Source organism: Cololabis saira, chromosome 2, assembly GCF_033807715.1.
Source record: "Cololabis saira isolate AMF1-May2022 chromosome 2, fColSai1.1, whole genome shotgun sequence".
NCBI lineage: Eukaryota > Metazoa > Chordata > Actinopteri > Beloniformes > Belonidae > Cololabis > Cololabis saira.
Window position 1 is genome coordinate 55459718 of NC_084588.1, and position 19879 is coordinate 55479596.

Below are 19879 nucleotides of genomic sequence, written 5' to 3' on the forward strand. Positions count from 1 at the left end.
ATCATCATCATCATCATCATCATCATCATCTTCATCATCATCATCATCATCCTGAAACCTCCACTATTGTTCAGTTGGTAATAAACTCATTCATGTTCTTCCTCTTATCTCTACTGTTATCTCTATCTGTTATCTTTACAGCCGTTTCCTCTAATACATCTGTGGGCGGGGCCTAAAATAACCTGTGGGCGGGGCTTAAACGCCTGGAAACACTCCAGTTTCAGGATGACGGAGGATGAAACAGCTGGAAATGAAGATGTTCTGATCCAGATCAGGGTGTGATGACATCACAGACCCGGATCAGGGTGTGATGACATCACAGACCCAGATCAGGGTCTGATGACATCACAGACCCGGATCAGGGTGTGATGACATCACAGACCCTGATCTGGGTCTGTGATGTCATCACAGACCCAGATCAGGGTGTGATGACATCACAGACCCTGATCTGGGTCTGTGATGTCATCACAGACCCAGATCAGGGTCTGATGACATCACAGACCCGGATCAGGGTGTGATGACATCACAGACCCGGATCAGGGTGTCTCGTGGCGGCGGCGTCACTTACCCAGCTCAGAAACCTCGTGTGAGTCGGTGAATCGGCCTGAAAGACAAGAGGGATGGTTGCCGTTAGCAACAGGAGGAGTGATGCACCCAAATGAACATTTGTGGCCGAAACCTTAAAATAATAATAAACACTTGGCCGAATACTGAACATGGTTCTTCACAGTTTTTCATTTATTTTGCCAATTTTTTCACCATTGCATAACTCAAATACATTTGATTTAGGCTTTTCAAAGAAAACAATCTTTTACAAAATTACAAGGTAGAAAATATTTATTGAACATAAAAATAGATTGATTTATGTTGTTTTGGTTCCACCTCCTGGTGAATGTTGGTAAAATTCTTATGTGGTTACTTTTTGGTTGGCCAACGATTTATGTTTGTGGTGCGCAAACATAATCCTTATTTTACAACGCCGTTATTAATTGTTAGTTTTTTTCCCACTTATTCCCCCGAACACCCAAAGTGTTTTTTTGCCATTTTCGGCCGAACAATTTCGGTTTCCGAACAATCGGTGCATCACTAAACAGGAGCCGTAAACACGTGGGGGCGTTATGGTTGCCGTTAGCAACAGGAGCCGTAAACACGTGGAGGTGTGAATGTTGCCGTTAGCAACACGTGGTTGTTTCAGCCTCACGGGGCAAAGTTGGTGCAGGAAGACGGTTGATCTGTTAATGTGATAAATGTCTCTAATCTTCATGTGACTCATCCCTGAAGAACAAACAGTTGTTAAGCTGATAAGAATCAGTTTTACTGGTTCATCATCAAACATTCACAGATCTGTTCAAACATCAACCGGAAACTGAAACTGAAGACTCCTGAAGTTTGCCGTCACCACTCCCCAACGATGATGTATGGGCTCAAATTAAAGACATAAATACTTTGTATCTGTAAATAACCTTTGTACTTGTAGAAATATTTTGTGCATGTTAAAACATTTTTGTAGCTATGGAATTAATTTGTCTGTGTGCAACATTGGATATAAGAAGCTACAAACTTTTATTACAAAAGCTACAAACCGAACAATTAATAACAGCGTTGTAAAATAAGGAAATAGACTGGCCGCTCCGTAACGGTTGCACCACAAACATAAATCGTTGGCCAACCAAAAACTAACCCCATAAGAATTTTACCAACATTCACCAGGAGGTGGAACCAAAACAACATAATGCTGGAAATTAAAACATGTTCATTTTTTTATGTTCAATAAATATTTTCTACCTTGTAATTTTGTAAAATATTTTTTTCTTTGAAAAGCCTAAATCAAATGTATTTGATTTATGCAATGGTGAAAAAAGTCAATGTTAAGAAAAAAAGTCAAAATTTTGTGAAAAAAGTCGAAATGTTAAGAAAAAAAAGTCCAAATGTCGAGAAAAAAAGTTGAAATATCTTTCAACATTTTGAGTTGCCGACCGCTGTATTAAACCAACATTTATCTTCCTAAATGATTTATTTCAGCCAGAGGTAATTCTCCACAGAGCTGCAGGTTTCTCCCCGGGACGACGGCAGGTCGACCTGGCGATCACGTCTGTACGTGAGCAGCAGCAGCTGTTACCATGGTAACAGCAGCTCCTGCTGATGCAGCTGTTACCATGGTAACAGCTGCTGCTGCTGCTGCTGCTGTTACCATGGTAACAGCTGCTGCTGCTGCTGCTGCTGTTACCATGGTAACAGCTGCTGCTGCTGCTGCTGCTGTTACCATGGTAACAGCTGCAGCTGCTGCTGCTGTTACCATGGTAACAGCAGCAGCAGCTGTTACCATGGTGCTGCTGGTGCTGCTGCTGTTACCATGGTGCTGCTGGTGCTGCTGCTGTTACCATGGTAACAGCAGCAGCTGCTGTTACCATGGTAACAGCTGCTGCTGCGCCCCGGACCGGCGGCTCTTCTCCAAAAACATTGCAGCAAATTGAAACGCAGACTGCGCAGAACGTACGTGCTAGTCGGCCGTTGGGCGTCGTCTTCGCGGTGTGTCTAGTGCTTCTTTTGAGCCCGACCCAGCCCGACACAGGCGACGCGAGGTGACGCGAGGCCTCACTCAGGTGTGTGGGGGGGTTAGGTGTTAGGGGTGAGGGGGGTATTCACCTGCCAGCAGGTAGCTCAGCGTCCGGGCTCCACTCTCCAGCTGAGCAGCAGCAGCCGGATTCCCCCGAACAAACTCTGTGTAGCGGTGGTAGAACCGGGTCAGTCGGTCCAGGGAATCCCTCATGCTGGGCATACTGGTTCTGGTACTGGTACTGGTACCGGTACTGGTTCAGGTTCTGGTTCTGGTCCCAGCGTCGCCACCCGTCCCTTGAAATACAGAATTGTTACTTAATTGGGAATTAAAAGTTCCGTATTGAACCAAAACGGAAGAGTTTATTCTGTATTTTCAGGATTGTCCCGTGATGCTCGTCTGTCACATGTGAATATATTATTTCCCACTATTCCCCGTTTTATTTGTTATAATGTTGATGATTATGACTCACAGTTTATGAAAACCCCAAATAAAAAATCTCACAAAATTAGAATATTTTATGAAATCATTAAACAATTCAAATCATCAAAATAATAACAAATAAAGGTTTAAAATATCTTGCTTTGCATGTAATGAAACTATGTCATATATTAGTTTCACTTTTTAAGTTGAATTATTGAAATAAATGAACTTTTACACCATATTCTAGTTGAATTATTGAAATAAATTAACTTTTACACCATATTCTAGTTGAATTATTGAAATAAATTAACTTTTACACCATATCCTTCACCTGTAGCTTATTCTACATCTGGGCTGATTTAAATTGATTTAAATTTAAATGTATTGCAAAACTTTCCCACTACATGCAAAGTGAGATATTTCAAGTTCTAATAATAATAATAATAATAATAATAATGATGATAATAATAATAATAATAATAATAATAATAATAATAATAATAATAATAATAATAATAATAATATAATATCATTTATAATTTGTTATAATTTTGGGTTTTATGGCTCACAGTTTATGAAAACCCCAAATAAAAAATCTCAAAAAAATTAGAATATTTTATGAAATCATTAAACAATTCAAATCATCAAAATTGTAACAAATAAAGGTTTAAAATATGTTTGTCTGTAATGAGACTGTAATAGTTCAGCTGCTAGTCTGATTAGCTGCTGCACACTCATGCAAATTCATGCTATTAAAGCTCTTTAAACTTTAAATCAAAGCATTTTGATTTGTATTTCTATTTCTGAAAGGTGGCAGCCCTACCAGGTCCCGGTTCTGGTCCTGGTTCTGGTCCAAGTCCAGGTTTGTTCGGTTGTATCTCTGAAAAACGCAGGTAAATAAACTTCCTTGTGCAGCTGGGGGCGGGACCAGTAACGCTGCCGGACCGGCGGGTCCGTCCCCTATAGTCGTCCCGCCCCCGGGTTCCGTTCCCCCCGTATAAAGCTGTTCCGGTCACGCTGGTGTTGCATCAGAACAGCGATGTCGGGCTCCGCAGAAGCAGGTAAGAGCTGCAGAACTCCGTCTGGAAACCCGGGGATTTTAGCGTTTCCGTCCCGCAGGACGGTTTTAACGGAACCTGCGGGTCCAGCAGCCGAACCCTGGCCGGTACCGGGACTTCGGCTCGGTTCGGCCGGGGTTTAAACCAGATAACTGGAATATAAACTTAGTAAACACGTCCATTCACCGTTAGGCTCGTTTGCTGCAGAAACAGCTGAGATGGAAATATTAATTATTATTGTTTTCAGAATAATCCATTAATAATGATCCATTAATTCAAATACTTTAACTATAAAAAACTGTTACCGTTAAACAGCGTTTTATTTAAGAGGTAGCTGCACATCAGGTTTAAGGCTCATCTGTACTTTACTGTTGCATTAATTAAGGTGCTTTTATATTCATATTATAATAGTATATTAATTTAATAGTATTTTAATATACTAAGATTCCGGGTTAGTATTATAGTAATATTATAGCATGTTAATATAATAGCATATTATTATAATAGTATGTTAATATAATAGTATATTAATATACTATAATGTTGGTGTACTGTTATATTAATATTATAGCATATTAATATAATAGTATATTATTATTATAATAGCATATTATTATAATAGCATATTCATATAAAAGTATATTAATATTATAGCATATTAATTTAATAGTATATTATTATAATAGTATATTATTATAATAATATAGCAGTGATTCAATCTTTTCATGATTTTTCATCATATTAATTATAGTTTAAATTATGAATCTACTTTCTTTTTTTCTTCATTGTTTCATCATTTGGTCTGATTTGTTTCCCTTTTAATTAAAGATAAAAGGTGGTGAGATGGAAATATTAGTATTATTATTATTGTTTTCAGAATAAAACCTAAACGTTATTGGATCCATTAATTCAAATACTTTAACTCTAAAAAACTGTTGTAAACCCTTAAACAGCGTTTTATTTAAGAGGCAGCTGCACATCAGGTTTAAGGCTCATCTGTACTTTACTGTTGCATTAAGGTGCTTTTATATTCATATTACAATAGTATATTAATATATTAATATTATAATAGTATATGAATATAATAGTATATTAATATACTATAATGTTGGTGTACTATTATATTAATATTATAGCATATTAATATAATAGTATATTATTATAATAGTATATTATTATAATCGTATATTAATATAATAGTATATTATTATAATCGTATATTAATATAATAGTATATTAATATACTATAATGTTGGTGTACTATTATATTAATATTATAGCATATTAATATAATAGTATATTATTATAATAGTATATTAATATAATAGTATATTATAGCAGTGATTCATTCTTTTCATGATTTTTACATCATATTAATTATAGTTTAAATTATGAATCTACTCTCGGTTTTCCTTCATTTTTTCATCATTTGGTCTGATTTGTTTTCCTTTTAATTAAAGATAAAAGGTGGTGAGATGGAATTATTATTATTATTGTCTCTGTTTTCAGAATAAAACCTAAACATTAATGTATCTATTAATTCAAATACTTTAACTCTAAAAAAAACATTGTATCTACTAAGTTGTAAACCGTTAAACAGTGTTTTATTTAAGAGGCAGTTGCACACGTTACTGTTGCTTTAAGGTGCTATTATATTAATATACTATTATATTAATATACTATTAGAATAGTATATTAATATAATAGTATATTATTATAATGGTATATTATTATAATAGTATATTAATATAATAGTATATTATTATAATAGTATGTTATTATAATAGTATATTCATATAATAGTATTTTAATATACTATAATGTTGGTTTACTATTATATTAATAGTATGTTAATATAATAGCATATTAATATAATAGTATATTATAATAGTATATTATTATAATAGTATATTTTAATAATATAGCAGCGATTCATTCTTTTCATGATATTTACATCATATTCATTATAATTTAAATTATGAATCTACTCTCGGTTTTCCTTCATTGTTGCATCATTTGGTCTGATTTGTTTTTTTCCTTTTAATTAAAGATAAAAGGTCATTACAGACGTCACATTATCATCATTATCATTGTTCATTATTATTATTATTATTATTGTTACTTTATCACAGACTCTTCACATTGTTATTAATATTATTATCATCATTACTGTTATCAGCATCATTATCATAATACATAATACTAATACTAAAAATATCTTAAATCCTGCAAACACAGTAACTTAGCAACCCCCCCAACCCCCCCCCCCCCCCCTGTACAGCATCCTGTTCTGGACCTGGACCTGCATCATCTAGTGGTTTTGGAGGGAAGGGTGAGGTGTTTATGATGGGGGTGAGGTCTAATTGTGGTCCCAATTTATTTCCTTTCACTTTCATTCTCAGTCAGTTTCTGTTTGAGTTAATTTCTGAGAAATGCCCGGGTTCTGGTAGAAGCTGCAGGAGGAGCCGTGATGTCAGAGACGGGGGGAGGTCAGAGGTCAGAGACGCTGATGTCAGAGACAGTGGTGATGTCAGACCCGGACCCCTAGAGACCTGCTGCTGGGGTCAGACCTGGACCAGGTCCCTGTAGACCAGGGGCCTTATGTACTAAGAGTGCGTGGATTTCAACGTGAATCCGTGCGTGGAATTAACATGAACGCAAAAATTCAGATGTACAAAGCTGTGCGTATACGCCCAAATCCATGCAGGTTTCTCTGTACGAACCAATCAGCGTGGATTTGAGCGCACATGCGGGAGCACAACACTCCGCCCTGTCTCCTCCCTCAAATATATGTTTGAATATGATATGAAGATAATTATCCATTAAAAACCGCTCATCCTAACAAGAAATGTGCAAAAACAGGTAAAACAACAAAAAAAAAAACCATTGGCTCTGAGCTGGAATAAATAATTTATTTGGGGCATTTCTTCCGATTTAAGCTGCATTGCATTATGGGTAATGCTGTTCTTTGCTTTGCGTTGCGTTCCGTGAAGAGTTGTGGTTTTATTATGATCGTACGGGTTTGTTAATGTTTATGGGCAGCTTTAGTGAATCATTACACCCTGCTTTTCTTGTTTGTAATTTAAGAACCGACACCAGAACTTAAGTTTGTGGATGAAAAACGGCTCCTCGAGATTGTTACAGCTCCACTGTAGTGTAATTTATCTGGTGATGTGGGGACTGTCGTGTCCTTCACGTGGTCGTGAACTTACTGTTGACGTTACGTTTCCTCATATTCTGCACTTCACTGCATCACCAGTGAGTGTCGCCAACGGACAAAACCTCAGAAAAATGCGTGAACCAGCCTTAATGTGTGAGTGAAGGACCGCAACTTTCTACGTTCACGTCATTCTTTGTACATCCGACCGTGAGCGTTGATTTTCAATTCAATTTTCAATTCAATTTTATTTATTAAGCGTCTAATAGAACAAAAGTTGTCTCTAGACGCTTTCCAGAGACCCGTACCCAGAACATGACCCCCAGAGAGAGGAGTCTTGACGGACAAATCTCTCCCCCGCCTGCCCGGGCCGTTACCCTGACCGGGCCGTCACCCTGACCGGGCCGTTACCCTGCCCCCCTCACTCCCACACTGCAGGTTCCGGTGTCCGGCAGAGGATGCTGCACCATGTACAAAAGAGAAGAGAAAGGGGGGGGGGGAACACAAGAAACTACAGGAGCGACTCTGACACACTAGAGTTTACACTAACTAGAGATTTACCAACACCAGCTAGAGGTTTACTAAACACTAACTATAGGCTTTACTAAACAGAAAGGTTTTAAGTTTAGTTTTAAAGGTGGAGGTGGTGTCAGCCTCCTTAACCCAGATTGGAAGTTGGTTCCAAAGTAATGGTGCCTGATAGCAGAACGCCCGCCCTCCAAATCTACATTTAGATACTCTAGGAACTACGAGTAAACCTGCACTCTGAGAACGGAGAGCTCTGCCAGGAACATAAGGCACTATCAGGTCTTGCAAATAATGCGGAGCTAAGCCGTTTTGGGCTTTATATGCAAGTAATACAATTTTAAATTGGATTCTGAATTTTACGGGTAGAAAGTGGTGAACGCACGTTTTTTGTGCGCCGCATTCTTAGTACGTAAGGCCCCAGATCCGTAGAGACCTCCTGCTTGTCTCCTCCTCTAATGTTTGCTTGTTTCTTATCTCCTTTTATGGTTCTGATTCGGCTGCAGATTTTCTTTCTTTTTCGTTGTTGCCCAGACGGTTCAGATGAACATCCGCTTTTAGATAACACTTTACTGTTGCAATAAGCTGTTATTATATTAATATTATAGTATATTATTATAAAAGTATATTCATATAGTATAATGTTGGTATACTATTATATTATTATTATTATTATTATTATTATTATTATTATTATTATTATTATTATTATTATTATTATTATTATTATAGTATATTAATATAGTATAACGTTGGTATACTATTATAGTATATTAATATAATAGTAAATTAATATAGTATAATGTTGGTATACTATTTTATTTTGTTATTTATTTACTCAGTTTAAGATTACAGGGACAATGCTGCACGTTAATAAACATTTCTGTAAATGTGCCAGTTTTAGTTTCCTGGCTCATTTTCAACCGCCGTCCCAGCAGGTTGATGGAATTACAATACTTAACAATACATTAACACAAGAACTACAACACTTACAACAATACATGAAAACAAGAACTACAATAATACGTTAACACAAGAACTACAACACTTACAATAATACGTTAAAACAAGAACTACAACACTTACAATAATACGTTAAAACAAGAACTACAACACTTACAATAATACGTTAAAACAAGAACTACAATAATATAATGATCATGATCATCTTTTTACTCTAAAACATGAAACACATATCTGTAATCCTGCAAACAGTAACTTAGCAACCAGGAAACCCCCCCTAACCCCCCCCCCCGTACAGCATCCTGTTCTGGTCCTGGACCTGCATCATCTAGTGGTTGGGGGGGGGGGGGGTTTGTGGGGGTGTCTATGATGGGGGTGAGGTCTAATTGTGGTTCCAGTTTATTTCCTTTCACTTTCATTCTCAGTCAGTTTCTGTTTGACTTCATTTCTGAGAAATGCCCGGGTTCTGGTAGAAGTTGCAGGAACCAGTGGTGGCCACCGGGGGGGGCCACGGCCGTGGGCTGAGTAGGTGCTGGTGGAAAAGCGCTGTAAATGGCCCCATCTGGCCCCCCCTATAACATTTTTGGAAGCGCCCCCGGCAGGAGAAGCTCCTGCCTTAAGGCTGAGTTATGGTTCTGCGTCAAGTCGACGCCGTACCACACTCGTCACTGACGCCGTCACTGACGCCGTCAGTGACGGCGTCAGTGACGGCGTCGCGTAGGCACAGCGTCGATCTGACGCAGAACCATAACTCAGCCTTTAGTTCTTAGGACTTCAGGGTTGGGGGGTCGGAGCTGGCGTTGAGGTCAGAGGTCGGAGGTCGGAGGCAGCAGTGAGGTCAACCCTGGTCTCTTCTCTGCAGCAGCGTCTGCGTTGGGCTCCCTGCTGCAGCTCAGCGAGGGGGGGGCCCTGGCCCTGCAGGGGGGGGCCCTGGCGGCGGCCCTGGACGACTACCTGGCCCCCCGCAGCTACCTGTGCGGGTTCGGCCCCTCCAGGGCCGACCTGGAGGCGTTCCGGCTGCTGGGCGGCCCCCCCGACCCCCGACACGTCCACGCGCTGCGCTGGTTCAGACACATCGCCGCGCTGCAGCTGCAGCCGCAGCCGCAGCCGGGCCCCAGTGAGTAGGGGGGGGCCGGACCTGGGGGGTAAGGGGGGCATGAGAAGCATGAGGACCGGGGGGGGCCGTCTGGACTGGGGGGGCATGAGGCCTGTCTGACAGCATGAACCCGCCACCCGTGTGCAGCTTCCAGCTGGTTTGTGTGTGTGAAGCTGAAGCTCGTAGACGACCGCTGACCCCCGACCTCTGACCCCCGACCGCTGACCTCCGACCTCTGTCCTCCGACCTCTGACCTCCGTAGCGCCGCTGCAGCTAACTGCTCTTTCCAGGAACCACCGTTATAACCAAGAAGCAACTCGGGGACCAACTGCTTTTGGGGACGTTTGTTTTATTTTGTATTTTATATATAGGCTATTTATTTGCATCAGTGTCTATTTTTAGGCAGGCAGGTTGAAGCAGCAGCGGGATGACCGGGGATGGGGGGGGGGGGCCAGCACGCAGCTCCTGAAGCTCCGGCCTGCAAACATGCACAAAAGAGAAAAAAGGGGGGCCGGCACAAGAAACTACAGGAGCGACTCTAACACACTAGAGTTTACACTACCTAGAGATTTACCAACACCAGCTAGAGGTTTACTAAACACTAACTATAGGCTTTACTAAACAGAAAGGTTTTAAGTTTAGTTTTAAAGGTGGAGGTGGTGTCAGCCTCCTTAACCCAGATTGGAAGTTGGTTCCATAGTAATGGTGCCTGATAGCAGAACGCCTGCCCTCCGAATCTACATTTAGATACTCTAGGAACTACGAGTAAACCTGCACTCTGAGAATGGAGAGCTCTGCCAGGAACATAAGGCACTATCAGGTCTTATAAATACTGCAGAGCTAAGCCGTTTTGGGCTTTATACGCAAGTAATAAAATTTTAAATTGGATTCTGAATTTTACGGGTAGCCGATGGAGCGACGCTAACACTGGAGAGACGTGGTCTCTCCTGCTAATTCCTGTCAGCACTGCACCGGGGTTGAAGCAGTAGCATCTAAAACCTGCAGGACTAGGGGGCCCACGAGGACCAGGGCTGAGAAACACTGGTCTAGAGGGGGAAATATTGTCACTCTATGATACTTTCTCATCTCCTAATTTGATACCTAATAATATATAATAATATAATGTCAGTGTTGGACATGACACGACAATATTGACGAATTTATGGATTTCACGTGATTGTTGATCAGCAGATACTGATTTTGGAGATTGTTGATCGGCCCTCAAAATCCTGATGGGTGCATCTCTAGTGAGGACCGGCATGAGGCCCTGGGGGGCCCGCTGGACCGGGGGGGGGGCCCGCTGGAACAGGGGGGGGCCTGCTGGACCAGGGGGGGGGGGGCGCTGGACCAGGGGGGGGCCTGCTGGACCGCGGAGGGGACTGGGGGGGGTGAGGACCAGATCGGGGGGGCATGAGTCCTGTCCAACAGCATGAACCGTGTGCAGCTTCCAGCTGGTTTGTGTGTGAAGATGAAGCTCGTAGACGACCCCTGACCTCCGACCCCTGACCTCCTCATCCCAGTCCCACCCATTGGCGGAGCGCGGGTCTCAGTACGGGGGCAGAGCATTCTCCATGGGCCTTATGATAGTCATTTTAACGTTCAACAACATCATCCTACCCATCAAACTACATTTATTCTCACTTTTATTGAGCCTATAGGCCTATGCTGCAGAAACACACACACACACACACACACACACACACACACACACACACACACACACACACACACACACACACACACACACACACACACACACACACACACACACACACACTGACTCAGTTCCATCTTTGATACAGCTTATTTAGATAGATATGGACACAGCGACCTATAACATCAAGACGACAGAGAAACAAAGACAAAACAGATGAAAACATTACTGTATCAGTGTCAAGGACAGAGACAAGTAACACACTCATAACTGTGTGTGTGTGTGTGTGTGTGTGTGTGTGTGTGTGTGTGTGTGTGTGTGTGTGAGATCCCAGACGGGTCCCGGGAGGTCAGGGTTCGACGGAGGTGACGGTGGTTGAAGCTGGACTGCATGGTTAAACTCTAGCACGGCTCTGATCCGTTGCTCTGATCCGTCTCCTGATTGGTTGGAAGTAAAACGGTTTTCTTTTGTCTTCCAGCTGCAGCTAAAGGGAAGCGGGTTCAGCCGGCCTGGTCGGCTCCGGCCGGAACCGAAGTTCCCCAGTTACGACTCTACAACAGTCTGACCAGGACCAAGGTACGAGGGGCAGGTGGTCGGGCAGGTGCTGCTGCAGGTGTAACTGCAGGTGCTGCTGCAGGTGTTACTGCAGGTGCAGGTGTTACTGCAGGTGTTACTGCAGGTGCAGGTGTTAGTGCAGGTGTTACTGCAGGTGCAGGTGTTACTGCAGGTGTTACTGCAGGTGCAGGTGTTAGTGCAGGTGTTACTGCAGGTGTTACTGCAGGTGCAGGTGTTAGTGCAGGTGTTACTGCAGGTGTTACTGCAGGTGCAGGTGTTACTGCAGGTGTTACTGCAGGTGTTACTGCAGGTGTTACTGCAGGTGTTACTGCAGGTGCAGGTGTTACTGCAGGTGTTACTGCAGGTGTTACTGCAGGTGTTACTGCAGGTGTTACTGCAGGTGTTACTGCAGGTGCAGGTGTTACTGCAGGTGCAGGTGCTGCTGCAGGTGTTACTGCAGGTGCAGGTGTTAGTGCAGGTGTTACTGCAGGTGTTACTGCAGGTGCAGGTGTTACTGCAGGTGTTACTGCAGGTGCAGGTGTTACTGCAGGTGTTACTGCAGGTGCAGGTGTTACTGCAGGTGCAGGTGCTGCTGCAGGTGTTACTGCAGGTGTTACTGCAGGTGTTACTGCAGGTGCAGGTGTTACTGCAGGTGCAGGTGCTGCTGCAGGTGTTACTGCAGGTGCAGGTGCTGCTGCAGGTGTTACTGCAGGTGTTACTGCAGGTGTTACTGCAGGTGTTACTGCAGGTGTTACTGCAGGTGTTACTGCAGGTGCAGGTGTTACTGCAGGTGCAGGTGCTGCTGCAGGTGTTACTGCAGGTGCAGGTGCTGCTGCAGGTGTTACTGCAGGTGTTACTGCAGGTGTTAGTGCAGATGCTACTGCAGGTGCAGGTGTTACTGCAGGTGCAGGTGTTACTGCAGGTGTTACTGCAGGTGTTACTGCAGGTGTTACTACAGGTGTTACTGCAGGTGTTACTGCAGGTGTTACTGCAGGTGTTACTGCAGGTGTTCGGTCTCTGCCAGGACACACGTCCTCAGAAACTATGGAGGTAGATTTGTGTCTTAATTATTCAATCAAAAAATATATTTTCAATAAAAAAAAATGTTCACTTAAAAAAAAAATTTAATCAAAGAAAAAGTATTTGAATGCAAAAAAAATATTTGAGACTCAAAAAAATGCATTTGAACACTTTTTTTCTTTGATTGGAAATGTTTTCTTTGATAGAAGTGAAGTTTTTTTAGTTTGAAGCAAATTTAGTGTTGCTTTGTGTTTCAATAATTTTCAAAAATTTCAATAAAAAAAGTCACTTCAATAAAAAAAACTTTTGTTTGAATGCAAAAAAAATATTTGAGACCCAAAAAATTGCATTTGAACACTTTTTTGGGATTTAAAATATTTCTTTCGATTTGAAGTGATTTTTTTTTATTGACATTCATGTCATGAATAGTATTTTACAGTCGTTAGAAATGATTAACATACATTTAAAGTTAAAAGGTTTTATATTTGTATTGGTATTTGAACATCAGTTGTGGCTGCTCTTTAAGAGCAGTACCAGTTCCGACCACCGGGGGGCGCCAGACCTGCAGGCCAGCAGCTGCTGGTGGAGTTACAGCAGGAGCAGCAGCGCCCCCTGTGGTGGGAGGCGGTACTGCTGCTGCTGCTACATCATTAATGACTTTATTATTGTGGAAGCAGAATGTTACAATTATTATTTAATCACAATAATAATGGTAATAGTTTTTATGACTGCATTATTTTTTTTAAATACAAAAAATCGATTAAAAAAATAGAAAATAACGAAAAAAATAAATATATTTTATTAAAAAAATATTTGAACCTATATTTTGTATTAATTTGTTTACTTATTTTCAAAAAATAAGTTTACTGAAAATTATTTACACATCTTTTAATATACAGATTCATTTTTGGGGGTCAGTTATTTATTTTCTTAGTAATTATTTCCACAGAATATTTAAGTCATTTTTCTCCACGTTTGATTTTTAATCATTTATTTTATTCACATGATAATTATTCTACGGATTTATTTCAGTTTTTCCTCCGAGATTCATCAGATTCAGACGTGTTGTTAAGGTGTAGTTAAGGTGTTGTTAAGGTGTTGTTAAGGTGTTGTTAAGGTGTTGTTAAGGTGTTGTTCTCGGTGTTGCAGGAACTGTTCGTCCCCCAGAAGGGGAACCAGGTGACCTGGTACTCCTGCGGCCCCACGGTGTACGACGCCTCGCACATGGGACATGCCAGGTAAGGTAATTTAGTATGAGGTTACTTTAAAGGAGCATGAGGCAGGATGGAGGCAGGATTTATCAAAAAAATCCGTATACGTTTTAAGTTTTCTAGTAATAATGTCAGATGAAGCGTTCCAAACCCAAAAGAATGTTTCCTCTAGTGTATCTCACCGTTGCCTTGAACAGGCTGTTGCTGCAAAATGTGCTGCAACTCGGTCCTGAATTTCCCGCGCTGTCCTGCAGATGTGACGTCACATGACGCTGCATGCACGTTCTCCCCGTTCTCCCGTGCCGGCTTCACTGTTGGCTGCAGTACCCCCAACGGCCTTCGTGGTGAAGGGTGGCGCTAGAGAGTCTCATTTCTTAAAAGGAGCCTCAAGCTCCTTTAATTATGTGTCAAATGATAATAAACACCAGAAAGATGCACTAGAGCCCTGATATAGCGGGACTGTTTTCTTCATCCTGCTCCCGCTGCATCTGCAAAACTCATGAATTCCTGCCCGCACGGCGCAGGATAATAAAGATGCATTGATTTAGTGTCTTCTCCCGTCCCGCAAGAGAAAAGTCCAGACAAATCTATCTGATTTAATGTTAACATGATTATTGTGGAGTTTGATGGATGATTGACAGTTCATAGTCACCTGACTGAAAGTTACATGATAATCCATCATTGTCATCACACAAGCTTTTTCGGCTTTCGCGCCGTATCAATTATGATTGAGGTTATAACAACGAGAGTAGCTGTGAGTGGCTCAAATAACACTAATAAATAACATGAAATAAACAAAGTTAACGAATAAAAGAAATGAATTTAACAGATGAAAATAGGCTTTTGCACTTACCAAGGCCAGTCTGTTTCGTTCTCCGTGAAAAGCAACGTCGGCTTTGCAAACCTTGCAAGTATCTTTTTATTCTCCGTATCGAGGCTAAAATGCTCCCAAACTTTTTAAGTTTTATTACCTGCAGCTGCTGAGACGCTATCGTGCTGCGCGACTCTCGGCAGAGATTGTACTGAAGTGAGACGCCTCACTCCGTTGGAAAAACACGTCTGGCGACAATTGTAGACAATGGAATTCATTGTGGACAATTTTGATTATTGATTTTTGTCGACGAATCGTTGCAGCCCTACTCTTCACCAACGCTCTCGTTAACGCTCTCGTCACCAACGCTCTCGTCAACGCTCTCGTCAACGCTCTCGTTAACGCTCTCGTCAACGCTCTCGTCAACGCTCTAGTTAACGCTCTCGTTAACGCTCTTGTTACCGCTCTCCTCGTCTGCAGGTCCTACATCTCCTTCGACATCCTGCGGAGGATCCTGAGGGATTACTTCAAGTACGACGTGTATTACTGCATGAACATCACCGACATCGATGACAAGGTCAGCCCGCCGGTCTCCCCGTGAATGCTGGGGGTTTTCTGAGCCGGTGACATCACTGTTAGGTCCCTAAATCAACATAACATACATTCATAACTTAGGAAAGACACAGAGACTGTAGAATGATTTTTTTTTTTAAGGCCTTCTGCAGAAGTGGAGAGGAGAGCAGAGGAGTGCAGGACCCACAGGCCCTCACAGAGAACTACTAAACTACTAAGCTCTTCTCCCAAAATCTTCTTGCAGCATCACCTTTTTATTGAACATTTGTGACAGGAACATGACCATTTAAGACAGCCAATAGTAGACAGTTGAATGGACAATGGGAGGAAACAGATGGTCACACATGTGACATTTTCAGTTAAAGAGCAACTAATCTGTGGTATGCAGAAACAAAGGTGTTACTGCAGGTGCTGCAGGTGCAGGTGTTACTGCAGGTGTTATTGCAGGTGTTATTGCAGGTGTTACTGCAGGTGTTACTGCAGGTGTTACTGCAGGTGCAGGTGTTACTGCAGGTGTTACTGCAGGTGCTGCAGGTGCAGGTGTTATTGCAGGTGTTCGGTCTCTGCCAGGACACATTTCCTCAGAAACTATTGAGGTAGATTTGTGTCTTAATTATTCAATCAAAAAAAAATTGATTCAATCAAAAAATATTTTTTCAAAAAAATATTTGAGACTCAATAAAATGCATTTGAACAGTGTTTTTCTTTGATTGTAAATGTTTTCTTTGATAGAAGTGAAGTTTTTTTTTGTTTGAAGCAACTTCAGTGTTGCTTTGTGTTTGGGCCGTATTATTATGGGATGGACATGTGTGTTTTTATCATTTAATCAAAAAAGAAGTTGCTTCAAAAAGGAAAAAAAAAATTCAAAATATAAAATATTTGAGACCCAAAAAATTGCATTTGAACACTTTTTGGGGATTTAAAATATTTTTTTCGATTTGAAGTGATTTTTTTTTATTGACATCCATGTCATGAATAGTGTTTTACAGTCGTTAGAAATGATTAACATACATTTAAAGTGAAAAGGTTTTTATATTTATATTGGTATTTGAACATCAGTTGTGGCTACTCTTTAAGAGCAGTACCAGTTCCGACCACAGGGGGGCGCCAGACCTGCAGGACAGCAGCACATGTGACATTTTCAGTTCAAGAGCAACTAATCTGTGGTATGCAGAAACAAACAGACATCCTTAAAAAACACAAAGGGTCAAGGGGTCAACTAGAAACAGGAACTCTGTTGGGGGTTTTGAACAGATAAAGACACTGGGCCATTGACAAACCGGGAAGTCACCAGGCCAACCTTCATGGGTCAGCTGTCAGTCCACCCCCCTCACAGAACTCAGGAAGTGGCCTGTGATCTGCATGTGATAGTTTATAAAGACAAACAGGCAGTTTTCTAAGCTGACCTAATAAACCTGATTCTAACAGTTTCATAAGGACAACTAGTTCAAAACTTTGATTAATCTCACATCACCGTCTTCAGATCATCAAACGGGCCCGGCAGAACCACCTCCTGGACCAGTACAAGCAGAAGCAGCCGGGACCGGCCCAGATCCTGCAGGACGTGCTGAGCGCTCGAGGGGTGAGTGGTTTCTCGGTGGTCTGGAGGCTCGGCGGGGGCTCCCAGGGGGCTCCCAGGGGGCTCGGCGTCGTCTCTGATCGTGGTTCTGATCTGTCCTGGTTCTGATCTCTCCTGGTTCTGATCTGGTTCTGGTTCTGGTTCCTCTCAGCCCTTCCAGCAGCACATGGCCTCCACCACCGACCCGGACAAGAAGCAGATGCTGGAGCGTCTGGACGCGGCCGTGGCCGCCGCGCTGACGGCTCTGCAGACGGCCAAGGCCGGCGGAGCCGGGGACGAAGCCCTGCAGCCCCTGGCCCAGGTGAGGACGGGGGGACGGAGGGATACGGGGGGGAGGGGACGGGGACGAAGCCCTGCAGCCCCTGGCCCAGGTGAGGTCGGGGGGGACGGGGGGACGGGGGACGGGGGGGACGAAGCCCTGCAGCCCCTGGCCCAGGTGAGGACGGGGGGACGGGGGGGACGGGGGGTCGGGTTCAGTGGCCACGGTTAAATTATGTTTTTTAATCCGGAAGGAATGATTCCGAATTAAACTATTTTCCTTTGAGTTTACGTGGAAATAGTAATCTAAAGTATTAATGGTGGTTGATTCTAGTATTTAATCTAAAGTGCTAATGCTGGTTTATTCTAGTATATACTAGTATTTAAACTAATACCTGCCTGAAATGACCTTATCTTAGAATTCTTGACCACTTTTCACCTTTATTGTGAAAGGGGTTTACACTTCCTGTAATTCTATTCAAACTTAATTTTATTCCTTGCCAAATGTCAAATCATAATTCGTTAAATGTTAAAAGATATTGTTTCAACTGAATCTTAAACCAATCTTTGCTCCCACATGAGAAATATGAACTGGTTTAGAGTTCACCAGAGTATCTGTATCGTAGCTGTTCTTTCCCTCGGTGGGAACCTGTTTCTGATGTAGTTACTGTTACCATGGTGATAAATGATAGTATAACTGTAACCATGGTGATAAATGATAGTATTTGTTTGTTTATTTGTTTTCACATATAAAAAACATTTGTAACACAATATAAAAGTAGAAAGAAATGTGAAGGAGAAAGCCCAAAAACCCTCCAGGGGCTTGAGAAGTGGCTTTCTCCATTTACATCCATCCAGAGCATTGGAAAGCAGATACAATTTATAACAAATGGGGGTGAGGGGGGTGGGGGCAGAAAAACTAAATACAGAAACATTGAACAAAAATCAATAAAAATGATAAGATTGGGTACACCTGGTTAAGTTGGAAGACCGTATGGGAAGTATTTATTGTTTAAAAGAGTTGATTTTAGAGCTTTTTTTAATTGATTGGATGAGAATTGCCATAGGTATGAAGGTAATGAGTTCCATATTTTTGATCCTCTGAAACCAATATTAAACTGAGATTGTGATGAGTCTTTGGGGGTCTGAGGTGATTAGAGCTGCGTGTTGGATAGGTATGTACTTGTGAGTTGTAACTAAAAATATTATGGAAGAAAGGGGGAAGGGTTTTCCCCAGTGAGCCATGAACAAACAGACCAATTTGGAGATGGTTCACCTGGAAAACACTGAGGACACCTAGTGAACTAAATAAAGCCTGGGAAGAATGTGTAGGATGAACACAATGTTTGTTCTGACTGCTCGTTTCTGAAGACGGTATAAAGGCTCAAGTTTGGTATGATGGGTACTAGCCCAGACTATATTACAGTAATTAATATAAGGATAAATCATGGAATGATATAACATAATGGCTACCTCGGAGCTGATCAAATGACGGGTTTTACGTAAAATATCAACACTCTTAGCAATCTTTGTAGATATAAACATAATATGTGATTTCCAAGATAATGATTCATCTATCATAATGCCGAGGAATCGTGTGGAGAACACATTAGTTATAGGGATATTATCGATGTATATTTTAGATGATTTGTTCAAAGAATGTGGTTTAAGACCAAAACATATGAAGTTAGTTTTTTTTATGTTGAGTGATAATTTATTAGACCGAAACCAAACAGACAGCTTACCAAGTTCTTCATTCAGGACGTTTATAATGGTGTCGGGATCTTTATGAGACTTGTGTCATCTGCAAAAAGGATTTTAGACAGTTTATCTGAGACATTTGAAAGATCATTAATATATATCAAAAATAACAAAGGCCCCAGAGTCGAACCTGAGGCACTCCACATTGCAAGTGAAGGGGTGGAGAATTAATTCCATTGTAAAATACAAATTGCTGTCTGTCTTTAAGATAACTCTTGAACCATAGAAATGCATTATTTTTTACTCCAATATGCGACAGTTTCTGAAGAAGAATATGATAATCGACTGTATCGAAGGCCTTGGACAAGTCCAGAAAGATACCAATAGTATGTTCCTTTCTATCTCTAGCATTATAAATTTCATTTACTAGGTGTATAAGTGCCATATATGTTGAGTGCTTCTTTCTGAACCCGTACTGATGTGTATAAATAATGTTGTATTTATTAAGATGTTCAATTAATCTATGATAAACAAGTTTTTCAAGTATTTTGGATATAGCAGGCAGAATCGATATAGGTCTATAATGATTAAAAATGGCAGGGTCATCATCTTTATGAATAGGGATGATCTTAGCTATTTTTAGTTCGGAAGGAACTATTCCTTGTTCCAATGAGAGATTAAAAATGTGAGTAAGAGGTAGTAAAATAGACTCATGAATGATTTTCAATAGTTTACAAT

General features: G+C 41.3%; 2 protein-coding genes across 4 annotated transcripts in view; one reads left to right on the forward strand and one right to left on the reverse strand.

The window, feature by feature from the left end:
- The window catches only part of pex16 (peroxisomal biogenesis factor 16), a 45306-nt gene extending 41385 nt beyond the window's left edge, over positions 1–3921 (reverse strand). For both annotated transcript variants that reach the window (XM_061711753.1, XM_061711744.1), the window contains exons 1-3: positions 3804–3921; positions 2647–2853; positions 569–604 (exon numbers count right to left, since the gene is read on the reverse strand). In XM_061711753.1, coding sequence (XP_061567737.1) covers positions 569–604; positions 2647–2779 — 169 coding nt within the window. In that variant the 5' untranslated portion in view covers positions 2780–2853; positions 3804–3921. The remainder of the gene's footprint in view (positions 1–568; positions 605–2646; positions 2854–3803) is intronic.
- A 58-nt stretch (positions 3922–3979) lies between these two features.
- Positions 3980–19879, forward strand: part of cars1 (cysteinyl-tRNA synthetase 1) — a 31354-nt gene continuing 15454 nt past the window's right edge. The window contains exons 1-7 of one of the 2 annotated variants that reach the window (XM_061707312.1): positions 4021–4041; positions 9546–9800; positions 11912–12009; positions 14158–14246; positions 15511–15607; positions 17087–17185; positions 17334–17483. In XM_061707312.1, the coding sequence (XP_061563296.1) occupies positions 14233–14246; positions 15511–15607; positions 17087–17185; positions 17334–17483 (360 nt within the window). In that variant the 5' untranslated portion in view covers positions 4021–4041; positions 9546–9800; positions 11912–12009; positions 14158–14232. Of the gene's footprint in view, positions 4042–9545; positions 9801–11911; positions 12010–14157; positions 14247–15510; positions 15608–17086; positions 17186–17333; positions 17484–19879 lie in introns of both variants that reach the window. The other variant, XM_061707305.1, reaches the window with a different exon arrangement.